Consider the following 27,678-nt stretch of genomic DNA (forward strand, 5'->3'; position numbering starts at 1 on the left):
CATTGACAGTATATATGATATAAACACTTGTTGGTTGGAATGTACAGCCACCGTTTCCTATTTTCATCACTGGATGTTCAAACATTCACTCTGGGCAAATCATGATTTTCATGTTTATAATGAAATAATTAACTGAATTATTGAATTATCACAATAATTCAATACTTACAAAATATTATGTTGAAGTATTGCAGTATTTTGTTTTTATGAGTAATGAGATATTCGAACACAGGAAAATAACCAGTTTTACCACATTTCAACTAAATATTGTGATTCTTATCTATCCTGAAGTACCCTGATATTGTATTTTTTCCATATTGCGCACTGACAGTTTGTGTCATATGTAAATATGCACTGACTGCAATGGCTAATTTAGCTGAAGTTGCCAGGTAATCTAGCTGAAATTTTAGTAAGTTACAGATTTCTTAAAAAAACACACATTTCTTAAACAAACAAATTTTCCTTTAAACATTCCTTAACTTAAAAAGTACTGAAGCTTCAGCTGGATTAGTGTGCTGGCTAGCTAGTTTATGTGTTAGATAAACTACGGCCTAACCAGTTTTTTTCAAGTAGTTTTGCCTCTTTCATCTTAACACTGTATTTATAGCTTGTAGCACTTCAGTTCTGTTCTTCAGACTAAAGGGTTTGTTTATAGTGAGTAGCTCACTATTTGATATGGAGGCCCTAAAGGGACCATGGATTTGGATGTTTGTTTTTTTAATCTGTTTTTCTGTGATAACAAGTTGTTTTCATTTGTTTTTGAAGATCTTGAGTTATTTTGATCATTATCACGACAAAATTAATCATGTGATAATCAGATAAATATCTTGAAATCTTAAGAAAACAGCATTGATTTTGCTGTGATAATGACATACATATTGCGAGATCTTAAGAAAACAAATGAAAATAACTAATTCTCATGGAAAATCAGAGTGAAAAAACAAGGCAAATTCATGGCCCTTTAGGGCTTCGGTAATTTGAAGCCATGTTGAACCTGACAGGTTTTTAGGGCTTTACTTTTGTACAATACAGTGCCTGCAGCTCATAACAAGGCTGAACTAAAATTCTCTACTAAAGACTCAGTACTCAGAGACTAAAACATGACTCAGGCTTGCATGAATTGACTTTCTAGAGTATTATAGAGTATTGAAGTAAAAGTTTTCAAGTTTACAGTAAAAACTAATGGCAGCATTTTTTCACTACTGACTTCACTGACTAATCGCTGCAGCTTTAGTTTTAGATGCTTTTTTTAAGCTGTTTGCTTTGTGACACCCTCAAATGTATTATTAGCTCAGAGTGAGAATAGTTTCAGTCAGTGTTTGGAGCCAGCGTCTGTGTTGTGCTGTTGTGTTGTTTGTGCCCACCCCATACGCAGTCATGGACCTGGCTGTGGTCTTTCCTGCCAAGGCCCACGTTTTACTGCACTGTACCTGGCACAGGGCACCAGTCTCTGTTTACCGCTGTGCTTTGTTTCAGCTGCCATCACTGCCTCCTTTATTCTGCTCCTTTCTGTCTGCTTCTCTCTCACTCACTCACTCACTCACTAACTTTCTCTTTGTGGAGACTTTTTCAGTCACGTTGGGGGTTGAGAGAGAGAGAGTAATAAATGCAATGCAAGAGAGATACAGCGAGATAAATCGAGTAAGAATGAGAGAGAATGTGAGAGAGAGACAGTGGTTTATATGGTCTGACACTGTTAAGCAGTGAGTCTGTTCTGCAATTCCAATCGGAATGTTCTAGATACAACTCCCCCTTGGCTGAGGACTACAGAGAGAGAGAGAGAGAGAGAGAGATACTGACCAACAGAACTAGAGCATGTGGTGTTTAATGTGTAATTGACCACGTTTTGCAGGTCACTAAACAGCAGTTTAAAAAGGCATTGACCTTTTGACCTCTGGGCCACGGGGCAGGGCTTAGGGTGGCTTATTGGCAAAAGCCTAGCAAGACCTAACACAATATGAAATGGGTCTCAGTCCAACCCCTTTGGTCCAGGTACGACATCTCCGAATAGAAATAGTAGATTCTGAAATGTTTACTTCTTACTGTAAAGGCCAGACCAAAAAATACCAGTGGACAATTATAATGTTTAGTGTTTATTGTAATGTTATAGGCATCTTAGAATGTTCTGGGAAAGCTGACGAATTGAAAAAAATAAACCAGTGTGAATTAGAGAAAACATTCTAGAGCAGTTTCAATAGGGAGAACATTCTAGAATGATGTAAATATGGGGATAACTTTCTGTAACAATGTAAATGGGAAAGAACTTTCTAGGACAGTTTGAATGAAGGAAACATTCCAGAACAGTGCAGATGGGGAGGAGATTCTAGAATTATGTGAATGAGGAGAACATTCTTGAACAGTTTAAATGGGAAGAATAGTGTGAAGAAGGAATGTTCTAGTCTGTTCAAGTCTGAATGAGGGCAGAACATTCTAGAATGGCATGAATCAGGAGAACATTCTTGAACAGTGTGAATGAGGGGAAGACATTCTAAAACAGTCTGAATAGGGGTAACCTTGTAGAACAGTCTGAATAGGGGAACATTCTACACGGAGATTCACTCGAAAGAGGCCCCAGATATTCTGTAATAACTCTCACTAGGACGAAGTAATCTGAATGAAACAACATGCAATGTGATCCTCAGTACATGGAGCCTCGAAAAAGCCAGGATGCCCCTGCGTCAGAGCGATGAGGTAGGCTCCGGACAGCCGTCGTGACATTTGACCTCCGTTTGCAACTTCCGGGTGCATACCCCCGTACGCCTTCATGTATCTGCCAAAAAAACAGAGATCACTTCCAGCATCGCATGTAATGCAATCGATTACACAGACGTCAAGGTATGTAGCGTATTTTTTTGGTTCCGATTGCTTCATCAGGAGTTACAGCAGAATATTCGGGGCCTATTTCGAGTGAATCTCCCTGTAGAACAGTAAGGAGAAGAATTTCGACCAATCTGAATGAGGTGAGAACATTCTAGCACAGTTGAAATGGAGTAGAAAAATCTAGAACAGCGTCAATGAGGGGAAACGTTTGAGAACAGTCAAAGTGGAGTAGAAGAATCTAGAACAGCGTGAATGAAGGGAGAACATTCTCGGACTGTGTGAATGGAGAAGAAGAATTTAGAACAATATGAATGAGGGGAGAACATTCTAGAACAGTCGAAGTGGAGAACAGTGTGAATAAGGGGAAACATTCAAGAACAGTCTGAATGAAGGAACATTCTAGAAGAGTGAATTGGGGAGAACATTCTGTAATGGAGAGATTCGTCTCTGAATGGAGCAGACGAATCTAGAACAGTCCACATGAGGTGAGAACATTTTAGAACAGTCTAAATGGAGTAGAAGAATCTAGAACAATTCAAATGAGGGGAAAACATCTTCCGGCAGTCACACACAGTTATGACACATCAACCACTTGTTTGGGTGTGTGGGTGTTTGTTAGTGTTTGTTGGGTCACTGTGTTCTAGCATTAAGTGTCATGTTAGAACGCATGGAAAAAAGGGAAACCGCTCAGCTGAAATAGAGAAAATATGCGGATTTGATGCATATTCCTGTAGAAAAAACTCTCCAACACATAACTCTTACTAATGCAAATGAACGTTTAATCCGCGCTTTAGGCATAGCTGAGGCTCACATCTGGTGCGACAGTTTGTTAGGATATGGCTGTGTGAATGGCTCCACTGGAGTGCTGTCAGAGCCAGGCAGCTGAGAAAGGCCGCAGCTTGATTCAGTTGGGTAAAAGGGGCAGGTCAGGAAGCATCAGGGTCATGTGTGTTTGTGTGTTACTGCAGGTAACAGTGTGTGGAGCACTCTGTCTGACCCAGTTTGTGCGATTGTTCAGCATTGCTGCCCAAATCCTCGCTAATGTTTATGAGGCCCTCTGTGAACGATTGGCCCGAAATGGGACAAAAAAAAGTGCAGCTTGGATGGCTGGGCCTGCCCATTAACCCACTTTAGCACTGCTGCTAGTCAGCGCAGCGGCTAATGCTTTTACACTCTAGAAACCCCGTGTTGGGACACGTCCAGCGGTCCGCACAAGGCATCTCTGCTGAGCATCTGAGCTTGGCAGTGCTGCCAGCTTCGGCTGGACCAGGAAAAGGAGGCCTGTCCAGTTGTTGTTGACATGTTTCACATGCTTAGAGTTCTTCCGCCATTCCGCTACACTTGCAAAGAGCGCTCCAGCTTTGGCTAATGTGTCATGACGCGTAAGCGTCAGAGTGGAAGTGTGTTGACCAGCTACTGCACCCACAAACGGAAAGGGGTCGGTAAAACAGGTTTTATGTACGGTTAAAAAGCAAAAACAACTGATTATTTGTCTATAAAATGTGCTGGGTGAGTGCGTCACCTCAAGGAACTACCTGGATTTCCTGGAACCAAATGATTTCTCACTCATGTGAGCACTGGCTTAATTTTAGTAGGAAATATCGTTAGTAAATTGACTCAGTTTTCTTGTTCAGTTCACGTAGCACATCTTCTATAGCAAACACATTTGCACACGTCAATGCACAAATATTGCTTATTTACTGAAATTAACGTATTGGGAGAACATAAAATATGGCCTGTGTAAAAGTTATAGCACATTCTATATTTCAAGATTTATTTTTTTTACAATATGTTAAACTCAGCAAGTCACTATAAACTGGGCAGTTATTGCACAGTAGAGGATGTTTTAACTCATTTTCACTTAGAAAATCAACAAAACATGTCATATGACCAGGGATTTTCAAACTGCAATCAGGAGATGAGCTAAGGCATTTCTTTTCCACATACAGACCCACATGTAGGCTGCCTGAGAGTTTTGCTGGTCAGAGAAAAACATTCAGTTCACCGATTAAAAGCCAGCCATTGGAACAAGGCCCCCTAACTAATAGAGGCCTGATGTGTACAGTAGGCCAAGCCTGGGAGCTTCCCAGTTGCCTTTAACACCATCATGCTTGTTCCTTCACTGAGAGGGCCTCTGTCATGTGAGAAAAGATTCACATGACCTGCTGTGTGCATGTGTGTGAAATGAATGGGTGAAGTGGGCGTTGGACGGGGTATCGGGTTAGTTCTGTGTGGGAAACCAGAGTGCAATGAAAGACTAAGCCTTATTCCTGATACACAGCTCAGCACAGCATTCAGTGTAGCATGCTAACTCCAACTTTTCTCCTCCTTTTTAACTCTTAAGAGCATGGTTGTATCGTCTTAAGGCCTACATGTAGGAAAGAAAGGTCTTCTTAGGCTTGTCACAATTATTACATAATCTCCTGATTGCAGTTATTTGAGCTAAATGCACTTGTTCAAGCTGACCACAATTATTTTCCACTGTTGTTAGCCTTCACAAGCAAATGTTTACATTTACAACAGAAGGAATGTGAACTAGGTGTGTTTTTGTCTGTTGTGTTGAGGGAAACACATGTAAATAAAAGAAAGCATATTTGAGACGTCAAGGATTTTTACGAAACTGTTCTAACTTCTGACTTCTGCTATTACACCTTTAGAGGGCAACAGTGAGTAATGTTTGTTTGTTTGAGCTGGAGCTGTTATTTATTTAGAAATTGATATTCAGGTAAAATTTCATGTATGGCACAGGCCTACATCTTTGTCTTTGCTCTTGAATGAATTAAATGTTTTATTTGCTTCTTTTCCCTTATGAAAAATAGAGTGGTTTCACTGCAGAATATTAAGGTAACTGGTAGGCAAATCATCAGTAAAAATGAAGTAAATTTACTGTAGAGTTAACTGCAGACTTCCCTGTATAATGTGGCAATATTATCTATGAAAATACAAGATTGATGTCGGCTAATACTCAACATTGAAAGTCTCAGATTGAGTGGCAAAAAACCAGAATTGGGACATCTCTAGTAGTAGTGCTCATAGCACGTCAAGGTGACTGAACTGATATATATTGAAATAGGGCAAAAATTAATAAAACCTTGTTAAACCAAAGTACATTAAAGTTAAGAACGTTTTATTCTTTCCCCTGTAAAGTTACTGTTGTGGAGATTTTGTTATGACACTGACAATGCATTCTTTAAGAATGCCATGTGGCTAAATCTGCAGCATGGCCTTCCTTGAATCTGACTGGGAAGCAACCTCCAAGTTAGAAAAGGAGCTGTATAAACTCAGCTGATGATGATGATGATTATTAAACAACACATCATGCTTTGCAAATGTAAGAACATACTAATCAACCTACAAATGATCTTTTTCCCCTTTCTGCAGTCCTCAGCCTCTTAACAGTGCAAGGCAGCAAGGCAGTTCAGAGTTACAGTTGCAGCTTCCTAGTCAAATAGGCTCTGCAGGCCACAATATATCATTATGTCACGTTTGCCTTTCAAATAAAGCAGCCTCTGTTTGGGCAAATCTCTGCAGCTAAAAATATGAAAAAGGCCAGTAGCTCCCTGTTCTGCATTTGCAACGCTGTAATGTTTAAAAGGCTCCTTTTTTGGCCTTATTAAACTCCCTTGAATGCAGTTGTGGCATCTGTTCAGTGCAGGACCCAAAGCTTCACTTCATGTCATGAGAAGGGAAAAAAAGCATTGTGTGAATGAGAGGTGTTTCCCCCGGAGATCACACCAGCGACTCTCCATGATCCAACACGCTGAGAGCGGTCAGCGAGAGCGAGAGAACAGGAACCCGCGAGCCGAGGGGAAATGAGGAGGACAGGGCTTTCGTTTTCTTTACAGCATGTATTCGACTGCTATTCCCACGAGCACGTGCTGCTGAAAATGAGTTGTGGAAGAGTAGAAGAGGGGAAAAAAAGGGTGTCTGCTTCCTCCCTTAGCATGGGGCAGATGAGGTAAGCCAACAGCTGCCATCTTTACACCTGGGGCTGTTGGTTTTAACCCTTAGAAGTGTAGAGTTGTTATTTCAGCTTGAATTAAATACATTTTAAAATGTGATTACATAATTAGATTGTTACATAATGAATTGCCTCTGCATTTGATTTACATGTGAACTTTTTTCTCTTTATTTTGATGTCAAAAGATGAGAAACGCATAGCAGAAATGTAAGAGATGATTGGACCTGGCTGAAATTATTGTAGGGCTGTAGACTTTTTAGGTGATAGCACTGGTGTTAGGAAGCTAAAGCATTCAGCTGCACAGCAATTTAGGAGCACACATTAAAATTAAAAGCACATTTTCACTTTCACTTAGCTAATGAGCTAACACTAGAGCTAACTGGTACGCCGCTGATGCTCTGTGCAGGTCTTTTCTTCTCAGTTTTCAGTGGATGATGTTAGTTTATCGAGGTAACATTGAGAACAAAGAAACATCGGTTCATTTTTTAGATGCAGCAAGCATCAGCTACAGTAGCTAGCTTAATTAACAAGAATGCTATGCTCTGACTTCTCAATTCCATCCTCAACAATGTGTCCTTGGCAAAGCACTCACGTTAAGGCACTTACGTTTTGTAGTAGCAAAGCATAATATCATATTGCCATTTCACTAAAATGTTAACTTAATATTTATTTTCTCTGTTTACTATAATGCAGCATAAAGAGTACACAAATAATAATTTATATTTGAAAACTGGCACCTGGAATGGTTAACTGAGCATTCGAATACATCCCTGGTATTGATTAAATTAAGTTTAGAATCTGCATTCCTCAGAATTTGAGTTTGTTTAAATGAGCTATGAGTGAGAAAAATATAACATAGCAACATGCTTTTGTTATTACTGGTACTGATGTATTGAATGTGCTTCTTTTAAATGTGTGTTTCATTAACACATGAATAAAATATATAACCCAAATCAACATGGTTATTGCTTAAGTAAACTGGATGACAGAATTATGTTGCTATATTTTATGTGTTAATGCATATATATTTTGCATTTTAAAGAGCCCATATCATGTAATACCAAACCCTGCTTTATTAAAATAAAAGACTTTATTTGTAGTACATGAACTCTGTTACAGTTTCAAAACCGTACTGTTCACTTCCCGCTCCATACAGCCCATATATGGAGACTGAGCTGCAGAAACAGCCTGTTTTGTGTTACTTATTTTCATATCTACCTATTCGGTGTACAACAGTTTAGCTCTGCCCATTGACGCTGAAGTCATAAGGAGTGTTTCTGCCCGAACTGCTGTTTTTGAATGAGGCATAATAGAGGGCAGTCAATCAGAACAGAGCTCATTTACATATATCAATTTTAAAGGCACAGTGACACAAGCAGCCTATTTCATTGTGAAAAATAAAGAGATGCTTGAAAATGGCTGAACACCTCATAAGTAGAAAAATAGAATGCAAGATAAATGTGGGATACGGGCCCCTCGACTTAATACGGTGCAGTTTTTTCAGTGCAGCTGTGAGTTCTAAAGGTTAATGACTTTAAGAAGCATGCTAGTGGATGACCCTGGAGAAAACAGCGCACCGGGAGGTTATATGAGGCTGACTCAAAAACAAGCACCTAAAAGGCAGCATTCAGGTACGGAGGATATCTCCACATGTCAGAAAATTGCCCCAGCCAATAGCGCTGTGATGGCTAAGGAAATGCTGAGTCACTGGTTGTGTTTTGAGAGTCGTTTTTTGGCCCCAGGGCCAAAGATCCTCCCTTACTTTCCTGTTCCTCTTGAGACTCGGCCGTGTCGAAGAAAGCAGGCCGTGGCGGAATCGCTCCGGAGGGCGACAATCCCCTGAGAGCCCTTAAAACCTCTCCGAGGTGCTTTGCGCTGCACTCGAGACTTAATAGTGGCTGCAGTTAGTGGGGTGTTTGGGCCATGGCCCTCGTCAGCACGTTAACTCTTTCAGCGTAATTGTTTTCCGGCGGCATAAAAGTGTGTTAGTGCTGAGTCAGGCAGCAGACAGAGTTTCACTCAGACTCCTACGGGGTCAGCTTTCACCCCCACTGACAGCGGTTTGGATTTAGACATATAGTGCAGCTGGTTATTTGTTTTTATTAACACTCCCAGGTCCCCCATGGCCCATATGCCTCAAAAATTCTTCTAATATTTTGATGAATTATTTCTCACGCATACCTCATTGAAACAAGAGGAGAAATTCTGTTGAAACTTTGAGTTGGTACTGTGTTAATGTTTGTAATTAGAAGAGGAGATATTTTACATTTTGAATTTGATGAAAAGTTAGTGTTGTTCATATGGTCTTGTTTTGTGAAAAGAAAATACATCTTTTATATTTTTGTTAGGGATGATGATATCAGATTCTTATTGGTATTCTTGCTTGATTCTTATTGGTAGATTCTTGCTTTAAGAAACCAATCAGCATAGGACAGATGTTAAAATTTGACCATCAAACTGATGTTAAATGACGTTTGAAGAGCTGCTAATCCAGGTAGATGTAGTTCCAATTTCTACATTTTATAAACGTTTATATATCAATGTCAGTAACACCATATGAAAAATATTGGAGATTGCGGGATGGCATTGGCCCTCAATTCCCACATCAGTGCTTCCCAAACTTTTTGTTAACTTATTCTTGTTTTTTGACATTTAAGCAAACAGAAAAAGTCAGAACTGCAGTCTCAAACCTGTCAATTCAGAATGTAATTTGAATATAAATGTAATTCATTATGTAATTATTAAGTAATTACGTAGCTACTAATATAAATATCTTAATCAAATGCACAACAAAATGACTTTTGGGAGTTAATCTCTTCTTGCAGCTTCTTTTGTATTGCTTTATCCAGAATACACATGATGAGCTGAAAAGTGATTCGATGATTTCCTTTGGTTCAGTCTGGTTTATTTTCTGAATATTAACATGCATTAGTTGAGTCATGGCTAATGTCTTGAGGAGAATGCTGGCGAAATACTGGAGCATCAATAAAACCAACAAACAGAAATAAAAAGTGCACTCAGGTTACTCTGCCGTATCAGAGCTCTTTCTCCTTCTGCTTGCTCGGCAAAGTCATCTACCTGCGGCGGAGTTCGGAAGCCTTCCGGCTGAGTGAAGGTCAGGCTGCGTTTCAGCACTTGGTTCTGGTGTGTTCGGCAGACAGGTTTGATTAATTGCTGGGTGGAGCGGAGTGGCTGCGCTGGAACAGAATTGAATCGGCCATGCGACACTGGTGGGCCGACCATTAAGGCAATTGGCCTTTAGTTTTGAAAAAAATGAGAGGCATTTATTACAGCCATCCGCCTTCTAATCATCTTATTACAGCTCACGTCCACTGGAGAGACACTGGCACCAAGGTTGAATGATACAGCAAAAATATAACATCACAATTCTTGAACAGTACATATCACGATATTTAGTTATTCAAGTTGGAACAGAGTACTATTTTTAATTCCACATAGTAAAATAGATTGTTTAATGGTATATGATTTGGTATAGTGGTATAATAACTTTGTATGCGGTCAGCTTATTGTTGCTATACAGTTTATGTAGTTGCTATGGACGGTCACACTGTAAGGATTGAATGGGTGTGTTTTTTTTTTTAACTTTGTTGCTGTGTAATCAAACATTAACATGGTGACATATTTATCATTGACTGTGTAAACATGAACCCAGTAGCCTGGCAATTTTTGGTTTAAGGAACTAGACCATGGCGTTTACATGAATTGTATAAAGTACATAGTCCTGTTGACATGCACTCCAGTGTAGTCACACTTGTGTGTGTGTGTGTGTGTATATATATATATATATACATATGTATATATATATATATATATATATATATATATATATGAATGCATTGCATACTGTGGTCTGAATGTGCTTTGTTAGTGATATAGAGTATAGTTATCTTCATAAAATATTAAAAGACACTCATGAACAGTAAAATTAAACACTAGCTCCAGTTTCTCGTTAGGTTGAGTGGAGTTTTTGCCTTTTGTACAGCCTGTCCAGTCTCTCAGTGGTTGCTATGAAAGCACACTTTTGTGTGCAGTTGTCCTTCGTTTTAAAAAGCGAATAACACTTATTATTGCCATCTGACCCCTTATTATCTTACAGCTTTTGTCCAGTAGACACATGAACACAGTGTGAGAGGCGGTGCATCCTCTACCCTAGTCAGCCTGGGTAGGGGATGCTAGCAGCTAGGCTGATTGTATGACAGTTAAGCTGTTGTTACAGATGATGCACACTCATTTTGTTGCGGCCATAGCTGACAAAACATCCTGTCTGCACAACAGTGAGTGTTGAGAAGGAGAGAAGCATTTTGACTTCTCACTATTTTAACCTAATTATCTGAAAATGTCAAGGTGTTTGGAGCAGACGTTTTTGCTGCCTCAGCCAAAAAGAGCCCAGAGGGCTTAAGGGGGACACTCAATGTCCAAATGTTAAAAAAAAATAATAAAAAATTTTTAAAAACAACAAAATGGTGAGGAAGGTTTGTGGTGATTGCAGGGACAAGGAGGTTTGAGAGGGTTTCCCTCTGTGTGATTATTATACCATCTGTATTCATATCACTCCTATTGAGGCAGAGAATAAATGAATATGAATACATTGTCATTAAGCTATTATGCCTCATATGCAGCATTATACATGCAGCGGGTATCACAGGTCTGCTTTTCAAATCCTTCCATTTTGACTTGTTTCTCTGTTAGACATATAGTAAAGATTTGTGGACATATAGTAGTGTGCAAAAGTATTAGACAGCAGAGCAACTTGTTTTAAACTTTTTAACTTAGCGGTACAAGTTATTGATGTGTTTGTTAGAAGAATACAGTAAGAAGGACACAGGTTCAGCCCCTGACTTCTCGGTGCACTCGTTACATACACTGGTTAAATTCCATCAGCAGCAACTCACTTAGTTTAATGAGTGATTGATTAGATAATGTAGTATATGGATGGTAACTGTAAATACTGGATTTCTTTAAGGAGAGCTTTGGAAATGGTTAAGCTAGTTTATTTGTTCATTTGTATTTATTGTATTGTATTTTGCATCTGTTGTTGTTTTTTTTTACCTACTGCCCGATTTTCTCATATAGCCCATCAGTTTTGCACAGTACCTTACGTTTAATAATAAGAGTGTGGTAAAGGATAGTGATATTGCTGCTTAATTTATTTATTTATTAATAAGGAATAATGTGTGGTGGTAGTAGTAGTACAGTATTGATGAAGTGTGTGTATTGGCTTGAATAGAATAGAATAGAATAGAATACCTTTTTTGTATGTGTTCAAATACAGTGGAACTCCCTGTGTGATGCTTATTGCTGAAAATAAGAATATAATAAATAATAAAGCTTAAAATACATAGATATCTGTCGTATATACATTAGACTATCAATATGTATACATGAATACAAGGCATACTGTGGACTGAATGTGCTTTATTAGTAGTACTAGGTGTACTCCATAAATGATATAGACATAGGACTGGGCGATTAAACAAATTTTATTTTTTCAGTGATGATTTTGGCTTCCAACGATTATGAAAACAAGTCATCGAGATCAAATGATCATTGTGCTGCATTCTGTTTCGCAAGTAATTAATTTAAAATTTTTTATTTGTTTTTCAGTTGAATTATAGTTGAAGTTCAAGGAAATCTGCTGTTAAAAAGTTTTTTCCCAAAGTCAGCGAGTAATCGTGATAAATTGTGATCTCAATATTGACCACAATAATGGTGATTATGACTCTTGCCATCAGCCCTGTGTGGACATCTTATGCCTGATATAACAAGGGCAGTCAGTAATTTGTTCTGACGTAGGTGCAGGACATGGACTCTTTTTTGCTAACCCAAAGAAAATTCCCTAGTTATTTCTCAGGATGACCTTAAAATTAACGGAGAAAACGCTGATTTACGAGTGTTTGACTTTAACCTTTGGTAGCTGACAGAAACCAGAGGACTAATGCAGCTGTTCTGGAGCTTTGAAATAAGTGAATATATGATTTATAGCAGCCCCCTTCCAGCACTGATTTAACCTACATCTGTGTCTAATCTGTTTTTTTTTCATCATGTGATTTAAATTCATTTATGTGCTGTTTTACAGTCCAAACAGTAGTTTACTGTATGCTGTGGGGCTGATGAGGAAGAGAGAGAGGGAGAGAGAGAGGGGGGGGGAGGGAGGGAGGGAGGGAGAGAGAGAGGGAGGGAGAAAGAGAGAGAAAAAGAGAGAGAGAGTGGCAAAGAGAGAAAGGTGTGAAAGAGAGAGAAGGAAAGGGGTAGAGAGCAATATATATAGTAGAAAGCGAGTGGGGAGAGAGTGCACAACATATATAAGAGAGAGCAGTAGAAGAGGGAGGAAAAGAGAGAGGGACAGAGAGATGGGAAAATAGAGGGAGAGAGAGATGGGAGAGAATGTGAGTGATGGAAGAAAGAGAACCAGAGAGAAAGAGCAGTAAAAGAGGGAGGGAAGAGAGAGAAAGAGAAGAAAAAGAAAGCAAGAGAGGGGAGAAAGAGATACAGAGAGAGGGAATGAGGGAGAGAGAGAGAGCACTACAAGAGGGAGGGAGAGAGAGAAGGGGGAAGGAGAGAGAGAGAGAGAAACAAAGAGAATGAAAAAGAGATAATGGAGAAAAAGAGAAAAAAGAAACAGAAAAAGAAAGAAAAAAGACAAAGAGAAGGAGGGGGAGAAAGAAGCAGAGTGAGAGACAGAGGGAGAAACTGCGTGAGAGAGAGAAAGATAGGGAGAGAATGAATAGCATGTCACATGTCAGAAAAGAGGAAGATCTGCCGACAAGCCTGACTTTCTTATCTGCCTTAATATAAATGTGGGCTGCAATGTAAACACAGGCTTTGGAGGAGAAGCCGGAAAAGCAGCCTTCAGTGGTGCGGATTGAGGCATCTCTATCTGACCTCGCTCTGCCGAAGACTGATCCTTCATGTCTATTTATAGACTCAATAAGACGGTTTAGACAGGAAATGAGAAGTATGTCCAGCTATCTATGCCTTATGTGCGCAAATCAGACCATATTCATTTCTCTTTAGATGCCATCTGGGTTCTCAGTTCATTAAACCTGCACTAACAAGATTACATCTCACGCAAATGTTCCATTCTCGAAATTGTACACCGAGATACGCTTATAGAACTGGTCATTTTCTCCGTGTCAGTTATTTTAATGGGATGTCCACCAATGCCAAATGAGCATGCAATCACTTGTAACTCTGAAAATGACTGTTTATGAGCTTTTTAAAAAATAAAAATATGTATTGCTAATGCTCCCGAACCAGTGGTAGTAGTAATAAATGAAGTGAAACATTGTAATTGCGGCTGTGTTTATTTTGCTTATAGTGTAATGGACTGGTGGATGTAGGTAAGGTCAAGGTCTGTGGCCCTTCTGCTACTGCTACGACTGTCTAATGACCAGTGACATGATGCTTTGCACTTATTTCTCTTCATTAGCAGAATCTAAGTCCTGCCAGACCTTTCCAGTCATTAACAAAGGACACATTTTCACAAATGATTAGCATTTCTGGAGAGTTGGAGATACAGATGAGATACAGCCTCATGGGTTAGGGTTAGGGTTACTTTTTGAACATACTTGGTTGAATTATATATATATATATATAATATATATATTATATATAATATATATATATATATATGTTCCTTTTTTGGCCCCCCCTCAACAAGCATTTTCAGCGTTCAAGGAGATTTCATAATTCCATATGTGAAATTTTATAGTTTTGATGTCTTTGCTATTATTTTGAAAGGTGGAAAACATGCCAGAGGGGAAATATTAGTAGCCTATCTGAGAGCAAGAGAGAAATACCACTAGCCAACCAGGAGCGATGTTACTGTAGACCAATCTGAGCCAAAAGCCAGAAAATAATATTAGCCAATCACAATGAATGAGAAGATAATACTAGCCCATCAGAATGTAGCACAGAAAGTACTGTTGGCTTAAAAGACTACAACAGGACATTTACGGCATTTGGCAGACGCTCTTATCCAGAGCGACTTACAGTTAGATCATTTTTACACAGGTAGGCGAAGGTGGTGTTAGGAGTCTTGCCCAAGGACTCTTATTGGTATAGTGTAGGGTGTTTACCAAGGTGGGGTTTGAAGCCCAGTCTACAGTGTAGAAGGCAGAGGTGTTACCCACTACACTATACCAACCACCATAGAAAGGAAAGTGCCCACTAGCCAATGAGAGTGCAGGAAAGATAATACCGGCAGCCAATCAGAGCATAGGACTCAAAAGGAGGGAGAGGGAAGAGAGAAAATACAAGCAGCCAATCAGAGTGCAAGAACAAAAGAATGTTGTTAAAATATTATGGAATATAAGGGGAATATCTGAGTAGGTGTGTCTAACTGGCACTGCGCTTTAATTTAAAAAATTAATGGTTCTTTGGAGCGAAGTCATAGAACCACTTTTGGTTTTTTAAAGAACGTTTCCATTTTTGTAAATGAGATATGAGAGTGTGAAGAACAGGTTTAAAGGACCTCCATGTAATATGAAGATTTCTCCGCCAGCCAAAGGCTTTTCTTTAAGAGCATGTACACTGTCAGTATCACCTGAAAGTGACCGCCTGAGCATCTGAAGGTGTAGGTGAAATTAAAACCATTGATCCTCATCACATCGTGGAGATAACGTATCTAAGTTGGATGCGGGAAAAACGTAACACAGATCAGACAAAGAGGGGCTGTTTTGCGAGCGTCCACCTGCGCACCCTTACATGCCTCGACAGAACAGAAAACGTTCGCTGTTTCACAATATACACACTACTGGGCAAGACTCCAGACGCACTGAGCCCACACAAATAGCTCCTGCATGCCGCTCGCCTGGGGGGACTGATTGTTAGTTACACATGTATAAAACATTATTGGTGAGAGGGAGAGGAAAAAAAAGAAATCCCAGCTGAAATTCCTTGAGACTGAATTCATTCCAGCTAATGGGATTAAATGAGGCCCACTCGTTGGCCTACATTCGTATTTATGTTGTACTTGGGGTGCTTAATGCGAATGACATTGATCTGATGAGACTGACATTTAAGCCCTCAAATCTGTAAGGGCTGTTATGAAGGACTTTGAATGGAGGAAGGATAAAGGAGATATTGAGGGGGGGGGGAAGTGGACCAAGAATAGAGGGATGACATTGCGGTTCTTTGTCAGAGAACGTGTTGACGTGTCAATTACAAAGTGTCATTTTTATCTCCGAAGTCAGCACTTTCGACGCTTTTTCTTAGCTCCGCTCTCTGCGCTTCACATGAGACTCGCTTTTCTCCACCTTTTTTTTTTTTCCTTCCATGAAACAGGTTCTTCGACAACTTTGTGGAAGTTAAAGTTTCTTCTCGCTTTCGCACTCTCTCCTTTTCTCTCTATCTATCTCTCTCTCGGCTTGTGTGTGAAGGTACGCTCAGCGGTGCCAATGTTTATTCACTTGACCTAGAAACTCCACATAGCTGGAGTTGGGAGAGACTGTACAATCTCTTGCTTTTTCTGCAACTCAAATAAGTCATGTCTTATTTCCTCCTGGTCTAAATTCAAACAGCCATAAGTGGGTTACTTCGGACGTATGTGTGAACCCCGTCACATGAAAGGTCTTGAGTTTCTCGCAATGTTTGTCTAGATTACTGCGCTTGAGGAGATTAAGCCTAGATTAGGCGCGCAGCACTGAAATGTGTATGATTCTAATCTGTTATCAAGGGTATGAGCTTTGTAATTAGCTATGAGCCAACCTGGAGGAATGCAACACGTTGGAGTAAATACACAAACTTGTGACAAACAACATGCAAAACAACGTCTAGACGGGCCGAAACTAACAACATAGTGCTTCTTTTTATATCTCATTGTTTCCTGGTCACCTGTACCCAGGAACACAGATCAAACTTCAATTTCACCAAGGCAAAAAAAAGCTATCTGCTGTAAAAATTGGCTGAAGTCAGTATTTGGTTGGCTTAGTTTATCAAAGCCAATACAAATATGGCAGCTCCAATTGCTATTTTTTTACTTCACAATGTATTAAACAGAGAAGTGGCTTGAGCTGATAGTGCTATTTGTACTATGCTGTGAATAAAGAAACTTATTAAATTATTTTAAACTTTGCACTTTTTACTTTAAAGGGCCCATATCCTACTCTTTTTGTTATATTGTATTTATTTCTCCTGAGGTCCACCTATAATGTTTGTGATTTTATGTACCAAAAAAAAGCCATGATTTATTTTTACTTGACCATTTTCTGTCCTTGCCTTAGCATTAAACACACTGTGCCTTTAAGATATTATACATATATATATATATATATATATATATATATATATACATACACACACACACATATGTATATTGTGCTTTCCAGGCTGAAGCACTCTGAAAAACTGTTTAGGCTGCATAGGTGGACGTATGTAAATGTGTTTTGTGACATCACAGAAACCGTGAATTCAATCCAGGCTGCAGCATAGTTTCCATATACAGACTGTATGGGACTGGAGAGTGAATAATGCATTCTAAAGGTCTACATCAAACTTAAAACAGTGAAGAAATTTCAGTTTTTCAATAATTGGCCCTTTAAATGAATAGCTCTTCCAAACATGCTAATGTTGCTAACAAGGAAATAAAACCAAATAGTTGCTAATTAGCATAATAAAAAATGTCATGATAGCAACTGGGGGCTATTTACTCTATTTATTGTTGCGAACATTACAATGTTTGATTGAGCTATTCAAGTGAAACATAGAGTATAAAGTACATACGTTTAAGTACAGAAACACCTGCCCACTGGCTTCTATTATAAGTGTGCTTTGAGTCAGTAGATCTTTCTAAGTACAGAGAAATGTGAAGTTGAAGTTATTCTCTGCAGTAACTGACTGCATGACATAAAGGAGTGTTCCTTTAACATGAGCATTGTGAGCAACTTGCAGTATTGCAGCTTACAGGCAGCGTCCATCTGTTCACTAGCAGTCTGTATTAAAGGGCCGCTCAGCTACAAACCTACTAGACATGCACGCTGACCTTTTTAATGATCGCTGTGACAACATTCTGAGCCTGATTATCCAATTAGGTCTCAGAAATTAAATAAGCAGCCGCCTCATCGTGTTTCGTGATGATCCAGGCTGTTGCCGTTTCTCTAGCCCCACCTTTTCTCACTTCGGATGCTTTCTTGAGGAAAATTAACCTTTTAAACTCTAAGGGTATACACTTCAGTCCTCATAACTACATACATACTGGACTGTCACAGTAAATTATATTCACGATCGAGTTACTTATTGATTATTTTGATGTTTATTGGTGTTAAAAAAGGCCAAACAATAAAAATGGGCTTAACGGAGCAATAATAAATAATGAACAGTATTTCAAAAGTGTCAGAATGTTTTATTGGAAGAAGATGAACTAAGATGCATCATCATCATCAGTATCACTGTCGATACTTCAGGGAGGCACATGGAAATGATATTTTAAATTAAGTATTTAATCAAGTTAAATATTCAAAAGTAATCAAGTTAGGGTCCAAGTTATAGAAAACTAAATTTCTTTCACTCTTATAAAATGAAGGAGTTTGAAGTGTTATGTAAACATTGTTAAAATTTCAGAATCTGCCATTCACTACCCAGTTTGTACTGTCCATATATGGAAACTAAGTCGAAAAAACAGCCTGTTTTGAACTCATTGTTTCTGTGATGTCACAAGAACCAACTCATTTACATATATCCACCTATTCAGCAGTATAGAACCACCCCTTAATCTCTTAAAATCCCAGGCTTATTACATACTAAGACTTATTATTCAGTAACTACAAAGACTTAAATACAAACTGATTGAGCTATTCTTAGGTTAGAGAAGTGTGTAATAAAACTTTGGCCATTTAAGCAGTTAATGTTGAAGTTCTATGGAGTGTTTCAGCTCTGAGTCACAAAACAGGCCAGCCAATCAGGACAGAGTTCATTCATCTTAAATCAGTCTTAAAGGTACAGTAACAAAGACAGCCTGTTTAGTTTTAAAGGATAAAGAGAGGTTGGAAAATAAAGTTTAGGTGCATAAAACCACACTGATGTTGCAAGAGGACCATAGGAGAAAAATAAAATACAAAAAAATGTAGGGTATAGGCCATTCAGTGTTTACAACTGAGCAATAAGCCAGCAGTTTAAGGGCTTGAAACTGGTTTAAACTCTGAGGAGTGAGTAGAGAATCATAAAAGCAAGCTTTGGGGAGTTGAGATGTGCAACTGCAGATTTGGTCGAGAAGGCTTCTTAGGACTTGTCCAGCATTGGAAACTCCAGCTACATAACAAAAGCACGCACCTTCAGTGGATGCAGCCCCATTGTGTTGCATGCTAACAAAATTAAAGAGGAAAAAATATGGTTTGCTGTAAAGTCTTATTAAATTGACCCGTATTTACTGACAGAGTGACTTTGATGCAAAAACGGCATGAGGCAAGCAAATCACAAGGGCTGGCTGGTTCCAGTACATTTAGTCTCAGTTTCGCAGTGTTTTTCTGCAGGCCTCATGCAGCAGGCCTTAACCAGGCATTCCTCACTGATCTCCTATCTGCCTCTTACTCATTCTGTTTGCAGATTACCCTGCTGTAATCCAATTACACATCTTAGGCTTTCTTTAGCCAGCCTGGCTAAGGTTTGCAGCAGCAGCACTCCTTAGCATGCAAGGAGAAAGACAGGAAGAAGGAAGGAGGGGAAAACAGAGAGAGAATGAGATCATTGTTTTTGCGTTGCTGTCATTGTCATGATTTCTGTTATTAGTATTGTTGATATTAATGCTGTAATTGACCTACACCCTAGCAACTGTTGCCAGGCTGGACAAGCTAACAAAATTCTGGCAAAATCACATTTCTGGAGCCTTACCGTACTCGAACCCTAAAGAGAAACTCTAGCACACTTGCCTGTTTTGTTTGTAAAAATACATACTTTCAGGTTCTGTTATTAAATCCAAATCATATTTATTTTTGTATGTCTGTGAAAGGCCGTACTGTTAAGATACATCAAGTTTGTAATAGAGCTAACGTTAGCATGGTGATTCATTCCTTGATGATGTACTTAGTTTCAGTTAGCTATGATCTGTGGCGAACCGTGACTGTTAGGCTACGTTCATATTACTGGCCTCATTGCTCAATTCTGATCTTTTGCTCAGATCTGATCTTTCTAATGTGAACGAACCTGCTTTCTGAAACGACCCGCGTGCGCGCATCCTAATAATAAGGTCAAGTGAATGAATCACATGCATCATGAACAGCAAACAAACTAACTCACAAAACAAGCCTTCGCTGCAAAGATAATTCACTCTGAGCAGCTCTCAGCTGCTCATTATTAGAGCGAGACGAAGGTGAAAAAGGGTCAGATGTGCTGCTTTTCCACCGTTTACTGGCTCTAACTTCAGGTTTATTGCTGCTGCCTTGTTAACGCTGAATGATGACACACGTGCAGTGGAAAAAAAAATTAAAATGCATGAATTCCACATGGCCACAGATTGGATACATATCTAATCTTGGACTACGTATGAAAGTGGCTCAGTTCAGATTTGAAGAGATCAGACTTGTGTGTCCACAGAGCTCTGAAAACATCAGATCAGTGTCACATGAAGGCAAAAAATCGGATTTGTGCCACTTCAGCCGGTAATGTGAATGTAGCCTTCGAACTGGGACTTCAGTTCAGCTGTAAATGTCATAACCACCTATAATAATGCTCATATCTGCTAGTGTCCTTAAGGGTAAGGGATTTTTAATAGTATGTTATAGGGATGTCACGATACGCATATTAATCTTTGTTTTTTCTAATACAGGTCTTGCAAGATGATATGCACTGTGAATGGAACTGGAGTGGTTTCTGTAATTGTTGAACACAATAAATTATAGTCCTAAAAATAGTCCTAAAATCTTTTAACCGTGAGCGTAAAAAATCTTGCTGGGAAGCTCTTGGAACTGGAAAAAACTGAATAGGTTAGCCTACTTCGCACGAATCTGAAATTATTTGCCAGCCTCTTACCCAAATTTTATATTCTGCCTTAAATGGTGCAAGGTTATACTCTAGCACCTGAGGAGAATTCAAATAAGAAGCTTACTTCAGCATTGTGTACCTTGGATGGTTAATTAGCCAAGCTTTGAAATGGCGAGTAAAGAAAACAAGCTTTAGCTGGAAGAAGCGATGTGAACCCACACTCATCTCCTGTTTGGGAACACTTTGTTTCTCAGTCGAGTACAACAGGGCAGAGTATCAAATATCCATGCTAATAATTCAACTATGCTAACTCATTTGTGAAGACTCACCCAACTGTCTCAGCTTTTAATAGCTAACCGTTATAAAGTCCACCTCTATTTGGTTGTAGAGTCCACCTCTATTCGGTCGTAGCATTCACCTCTGTTTGGTTGTAGAGTCCATCTCTATTCGGTTGTACAGTTCACCTCTACATGTTTGTGGATTCCTCTTGAGCCATGTTAGAAAAGGACTACAATCTTTTAGCCAGAAGATAAGGCCCACACGTTATATACAAAAGCACAAGATCTGACTGTAAATGAACTTGTAATTTGTTTTATTTATTAATTTATTTAATTTACCTTTTATATAACCAGGAAAAATCTCGCTGAGATTTAAAATCTCTTTTACAGGAGGGTCCTGGCCAAGAGAGGCAGCAACATGTAACAAATTGTTCCCACAAGACAAATAACTCATTACAAACATAAAAAAGAAAATTTAGTATTTAGCGACGCCCAGTAAGTCATTTAAAACATTGACAAATAGTTTTACCCACTTCCACTATTTGAAAAAGGTTTTTAAAACTATTACATAGACACAAGATCCTAAAGTTTTAAGTTTTTCTGTAACAAATTCCAGATGGATGGTGCAGCATAACTAAAAGCTTGTTTTCCTAATTCAGTATGCACGGTTGGAATCTTAAGAAGATAAACATTTTGAGAGTGCAGACCAAAATTCCTGGTTCCTTTTTGATATATTAAATTACATGCATACATACAAGACAGTAATAAACCAAGTATAGATTTATAAATTAAACATACCAATGACTCAGCTTAAGTTTAGTAAATGAGGACAAAGCTGCTCTTTTATGAAGAACACAGTGGTGGGTAATTGACCGACAATTAATATAAATCTTAAGGCATCGTGATAAACAGCTTCTAATGTGCATAAGCAGTACAAAGGTACACGCATATTTCTTTTTAGCTTCAGAGGATAAAAGAGTCTTATTCCTAAAAGATAATAATTATCTTTAGATTTTCTAATTGCAACTGTACACATATTTCATAATTTCCTTAAAAATCAGATTCATGTTTAGTTCTGAGATGACTGTAACAGCACGTGTTGGCCAGATGCATCATGTGCAACAGGTAATATAGGTCTTGCACTTTTGCTTATGTTATGTTTAATATGCCTTCTATGAAAAGGGCTTGTGCCATTTACTACCAGTAAGTACTGTTGTCTTGAATCGAAAACGTATAATAATGTGATGCAAAAATGGCAGTACATATTGTATTATCATGCAAAAATGGCATTAACTGAGGTAATTATAAGGTAAAATATGTGCAACTGACTGAAATCTGGTTAGACTACCGCACGTATTCACAGTGAGCGACGAGGTCTGGAGTGATCTTTTTTCTGTCAAATTCGGTCCCAGCTATTGTAAATCAAGACATGACAGATTGATTTCACTGTAACTTCCTAATTATGGACCAGATTTGCGCAACTTTTGTGGTGGTGCTAATAGACATTTTTTGCGTGCTGATTTATCACCGTGCTGCCTGAAGCAGTTTCGCGAGTGCGCACGAGAGTGCCACTGAGGTCCAGATTTTTGTGGTAGCTCTTTCCATATGAAAAAAAAAAAAATGAAGTGTACATATTTTTAGTTAAAAATGCATTAAAATGTGTATTTTTTCCTTTTTTTGCCTCAACGTTTCTTCATTGGCAACAAAAGTTCATGAAGTAAAAGTCTTACTACAGTAGCTTGAAATGTAGTTGCTTGAAAACTAGCTTAAAATCAAGCTTGATGATTTTATTAAATAAAAATAAATTAAAAATTTGTTACTGTTCAGAAAATATGAGGCCTTCTCCGAAAGCCTAGAAAACCCTGAGGGTTGCCTTCTAGGGTACAGCAAAATAGTGTAGCTTGCTATTGTTGCATTTAAACTGGAAACTCAATGCTATGTAGCAGGAATTGCTCATTTTGCTACAGTTTAAGATCATTTCTCATTTGTTTTGAATGGATTTTTGTAAATGTTCTGTAACCTGGCAACAGCTGCTACAAAACACTGTGCTTGTGAACAGTGCATGGATAAGTTTATAGCTATTACTTGCGCATGCTGTTCTTTAACTGTACTATAATTTTCTATACTATACTCAGTACAGCCATTAAAGCTGCTTTGAACCTCTTTGACTTAGAAGAGGGAACATTGAGAGAGACAGGAGTTCAAGCACGACACAGCTCTGTATAGGAATGTGGGCAAAAAGGGGAAAAAGTCAGAGATAGACACTGATAAAGAAAGAGATAGAGCTAGGGGAAATCCAAATTTAACCCTGTTATGCACAGAGCTGTGGACTGTGATGTGAACTCCGCACTCAAGGACAGTGCTGCTGCTCACCTACTCGTGTTCGCTGAAGTGGCCCTATTGATTTCCAGGTGGTTGTGCAATTGAATTGTTAGCACGGTAGAAGAAGCAAAGCACTACAACTAAGTACACTGTGGTGCAGTAGCTGAAATAGCAGAGCAATCTCTGCTCACTGCAGTGAAACACACAGTACGGTGTCAGTGGCTTATTGTTTTATATCCAGGTGCACACTGCCAGCTATTCAGACTGTTTTTTAATGCTAAACATCATGTTTTCTTCCTCAGTTAGTAATAACTTAAAGAGGTTCATTGTAGAGAAACTTACTGACTCAGATTTTTCTTTACAGTGGTGGTGCTAGGAACCAGGAATCAAAAAACATTTTATTTACTATTATTTATGTGTTTAAGAGAAATTTCCGACATGTCACCTACGCTGTGAACAATTCTGACTTGGTTAGTTTCTCTGCCACAAAGCATTTCACACTAAACCACATGGAATGACTTTGTTTACACATTTAAGATGTAATTATGCAGAATTTGTGGAAAAATCAGTAAATTTCCCCTTTACCATAGTTAGGCTTTACTAGATATTTATTTGTCTATCTATTCATGTATAGGTGCTTTACTACAATACCAAACTAGTTCCTCAATAGAATGGATAATTTCACAGCAAACCACTCTGAATGAATTTGTTCACACCTTAAAAGGTTTTATTATGCAGAGAAATTTGAAAAAATGGTGCAGTTCCCCCTTTAACACATTAAAGACTAAGTGAACCTATTAAGAGGAAAGCAGTACAATGCATGTAAATACTTGTGACTGTGTTAAAGTGTGGTATAATGACAGTCCACACATGTTATCCCTTTGTTGTGAAGTCAGGACTCATCAACGTATCAAGTGTTTAAACCACATTTAGAGCCAAAAGAGTTTCAGTATATGCTGTTATCAGTGGTGAAGTTAAAGTCAAGTATGCACAAAAGATTAGCAGATAGTTGCTTTATGTTAATTAAATCTTTCTAGGTATTTTTTCTTGCTTTAACATTAACAAACTCATTTAGATCCAACAGCCAAAAGAAGACAAAGCGTCCCCAAACCTTTGATGGGCAGCATAGGTCTGCCATCTTTAAATGTCCCGTTCAGCGTCACAGAGAAACAGTCACATTTGTCTGAAAATAGCCATGACATCAGTTCGATGCATTTACATTCTCATAGCGTACGCTCTAAATGCCAGGCAGACAATGGACTGCAGCCTTTGACCCTGCAGCAGTGGGCAGCGCTGGTGGAGAGTGGACATTTCAGAGTGAGCGAAAGAGAGAGAGAGAGGTGGAAGCTAATGAAAGCAGCTAGAACCGAGGAAACAACTTCGAAAGGACGAACATGTAGCAGCCCCGCCGTCGGCCTGCCACAGGGCTGGAGGGCAAAGCACAGGTCAGCAGAGGAAACAGAGGTGGAAACAATAACCAGGAGGATGAAATGGAATTGGAGCAGCTAAATGGAACAAGCTTTGGAAGGTGGGCTCTGTTTAAAAGGGGTCTAGTTAGAGGAAAAAAAAAGAAAACACTTTATTGAAGCTTTTGTCAGAATCAGTATAATGCAAGTAGGTAAGTAGGTCTTGAAAGTGTCTGGGCGACAGGATTACAGTTAAAGAGTTAAAGCCTCCTACAGTGGTGCCACAGAAGTCTCTAGTGCTAGGAACTAGGAAGACTAGAAAGACAACCTTCCTATGATGCATCTTCAAAGTGGGAGGGGCTGAAAAACGGTAAGCACTTTGGGGCGGAGACTTGGACAGGCTTTTTTTGCTGATTGCTGGGAAGCTGTATATCACATCTGTGTTTATTGGAGGAAAACCAGTGGTTGTATGATGTATTTGTGTAGTGCATGCTGGGTATTGCAGTGAGGGATCACTGAAGGACAGGAAAAGGATACAAAATTTTGAATTCTGTCAAACTGATGAAGCTGAAAGGAGCAGTTCTGCGCTACAGAGTGTTACATAACATGACAACAGGTACTAGTTTTAGGTCCGAAATTGCCTTTAAAGTAACAATGCTTTATTCCAAGTCAAACTGAAGCATTTATATTAGTCCATTCATCATAGAGTGTTCACACAAGTGTTTTTTAAGCAGCATGGTGTAATGGATTTCGTTAAAATTGAAAGAAGTAACATCACTGAATCAGGAGGAAAAAAAAACTGCAGGTCACCTTGTAAAGCCTGAAAGAGTCATTTTAAAGTCATACGTCTTTACATATTAATGTCACACTCACAGCCTCAAAAAGAAGGTCCTGCTTGATGTTTAGATCTCACTGATGAAGATATGATGACAGTAGTAGATCATTCGCTTCCATGCTCATCCTTTATCAAGTTTTCACTGAGTTCTCTTGCCCGCAGTCATCACATACATCTGCTTGAGGAAGGGGTCTGAAGCGCAACCAACGTTGCAAAATATTCTTCCGCATGTTGCGTGCAATTACACGTTTCCACCAGAGAGGTCTCCAAATCCACAGAACTTGCATAGTGCAGCTTTAAATGGGGTAGTAGAAAATCAAAACTGAAAAATAAAAGGTTTTGATATGACTGCAGTAATATGCTACACAGGGCTCAAATTTGGTTTGCGGAATGAAAGCTGGAAACAAACAGTATTTTGGTCTTGTTCCAGAACAAAAACATGCATTTGAAATCTTTGCAAGGGGTTAATAAAATTATTTTTTTCATTTTGTGTAGGCCACTTGAATATTATTTGTGGTTTACCTCCAAAGCCCCCCCCCCACCCCACCACTTTTTGGATGATCAACACGTCTTGCATGATTTCGTTCATTTTACAGATTTATATAACATGTTTTTATGATTGGACATTAGATTCTTCACCTACAAGTAGCTCTGAATGTCCACTGTGCTCTTCTGTACAAGTTCACATGAACTTATTTGACCTGTCATGATGCTATGAACCATGCCAGGTAGCATATCTGTACATTTTTAACCTGAGAATTTGCAAACTCTATTAATGTGTAACATTGCATTTAGATTGAAGTTGATCATGACAACCTATAGTAAAATATTATGGGCTGTTTCATTGCTGTATGTTGGAACCTACTATTTTGTTATATTAGGCCTACATGAAGCCTATATAAAAGAAACAGAATTAAGTCTTTTCTTCAGTCTGTTCTAAACAGTATAGGAATGCAAAATACTTCTGCTTGGAATGAAGCAATTGACTTCTATACTATCTCTTAGCCCTGGTGTTATAGACTATACACTATTATATAACAGGATTTTTTTACAACATTATTCAAGCACTTCTTACTTTAGTGGAAAAGAGCAGCACTGCTTTATTCGCTCTTCTAATTTTCATCTCCTGATTGGAACCATGTGAGATTTCACTTCTAACACATAAGAAAGTCAGTGAAAGGAAGACGCAACAGCACTGCAGGCTGCGAATTTACATGTTTACATTCCGCCACATGTTACAGGTTCTGGGATATTTAATCTCTCACTTGAAGCGGCAGGTTGTGCTGTGAAGTTTTATGGGCCTTAAGAGTGACAGTGCCCTTAAGCCGTGCACAGGTTTTTGGTGCGGAATATCCACTGCGAGATGAGAGCAGGGGAATATTTTTATCTCCCTGCCGTCTAGCCAGCCAGTTATTTATTTAGAACAATAGAGCTGCAGTGGAGCCTGTAAGCCAACTGCTCTGCTGTCAGAAAGCAGGCCGCTTTTGCAGGAGCCCCTCAGGTTTAGCCTGCGAAATCAGCCCAAAGTCTAGCAGTATGCCGTCTTCTACCACTCTCCTGCTCTCAAATGCACGATGGGCAAAGCTCACAGGCTAGAGACAAGAGATTAGATTTAAGAAGCAAAGGCTGGTTCTCTATGCATTCTATATGAAGCATGCCAGGGTTTAACCCTTAGTAGTTACAGTTAACACTAGCCACGTTTACATGCAGCCTGATAATCTGTTAATAATCCGACTAATAGCTCAATCGGAATAGAATACGTCCACGTAAACACCTCAATCGGAATAGTCTAGTCCGATTGAGGCCATTCGGAATACAATTTCTATCCGATTGAACGAGGTGGGGAAACCTCTAAATAATCCGTTAAATAGAAGAATAATATCCATGTAAACGCCTGAATCCGATTACACTCCAATCGGAACGTCTAAGTATGTTCTGCGCATGTGCGTCGCGTCACGGCGAAAGTTTATACTGTTCAACATGGCGGAGCAGAAACTGGTCTGCAGAGGAGACAAAGTTGATGCTCTGATCTTTAAAAGACGGCGGTGGTACGTCCTCTCGGCCTTCTTTAATAAGGACATGTGAAGCACGTTTTCCTGAGTCTGACATCATTTTAAAGCA

At 39.0% G+C, this 27,678-nt stretch overlaps 1 protein-coding gene across 2 annotated transcripts in view; it reads left to right on the forward strand.

Annotated features, from left to right (window-relative positions):
* Nucleotides 1-27,678, forward strand: part of nr3c2 (nuclear receptor subfamily 3, group C, member 2) — a 144,876-nt gene that overhangs the window by 19,841 nt on the left and 97,357 nt on the right. The window contains exon 1 of one of the 2 annotated variants that reach the window (XM_036574913.1): nt 22,675-24,844. The exons of the other annotated variant lie outside the window; for it this stretch is intronic. Coding sequence (XP_036430806.1) covers nt 24,807-24,844 — 38 coding nt within the window. The 5' untranslated portion in view covers nt 22,675-24,806. Of the gene's footprint in view, nt 1-22,674; nt 24,845-27,678 lie in introns of those variants that run through there. 2 annotated transcript variants of the gene reach the window in all.

Source organism: Colossoma macropomum, unplaced genomic scaffold (genome assembly GCF_904425465.1).
Source record: "Colossoma macropomum unplaced genomic scaffold, Colossoma_macropomum, whole genome shotgun sequence".
NCBI lineage: Eukaryota > Metazoa > Chordata > Actinopteri > Characiformes > Serrasalmidae > Colossoma > Colossoma macropomum.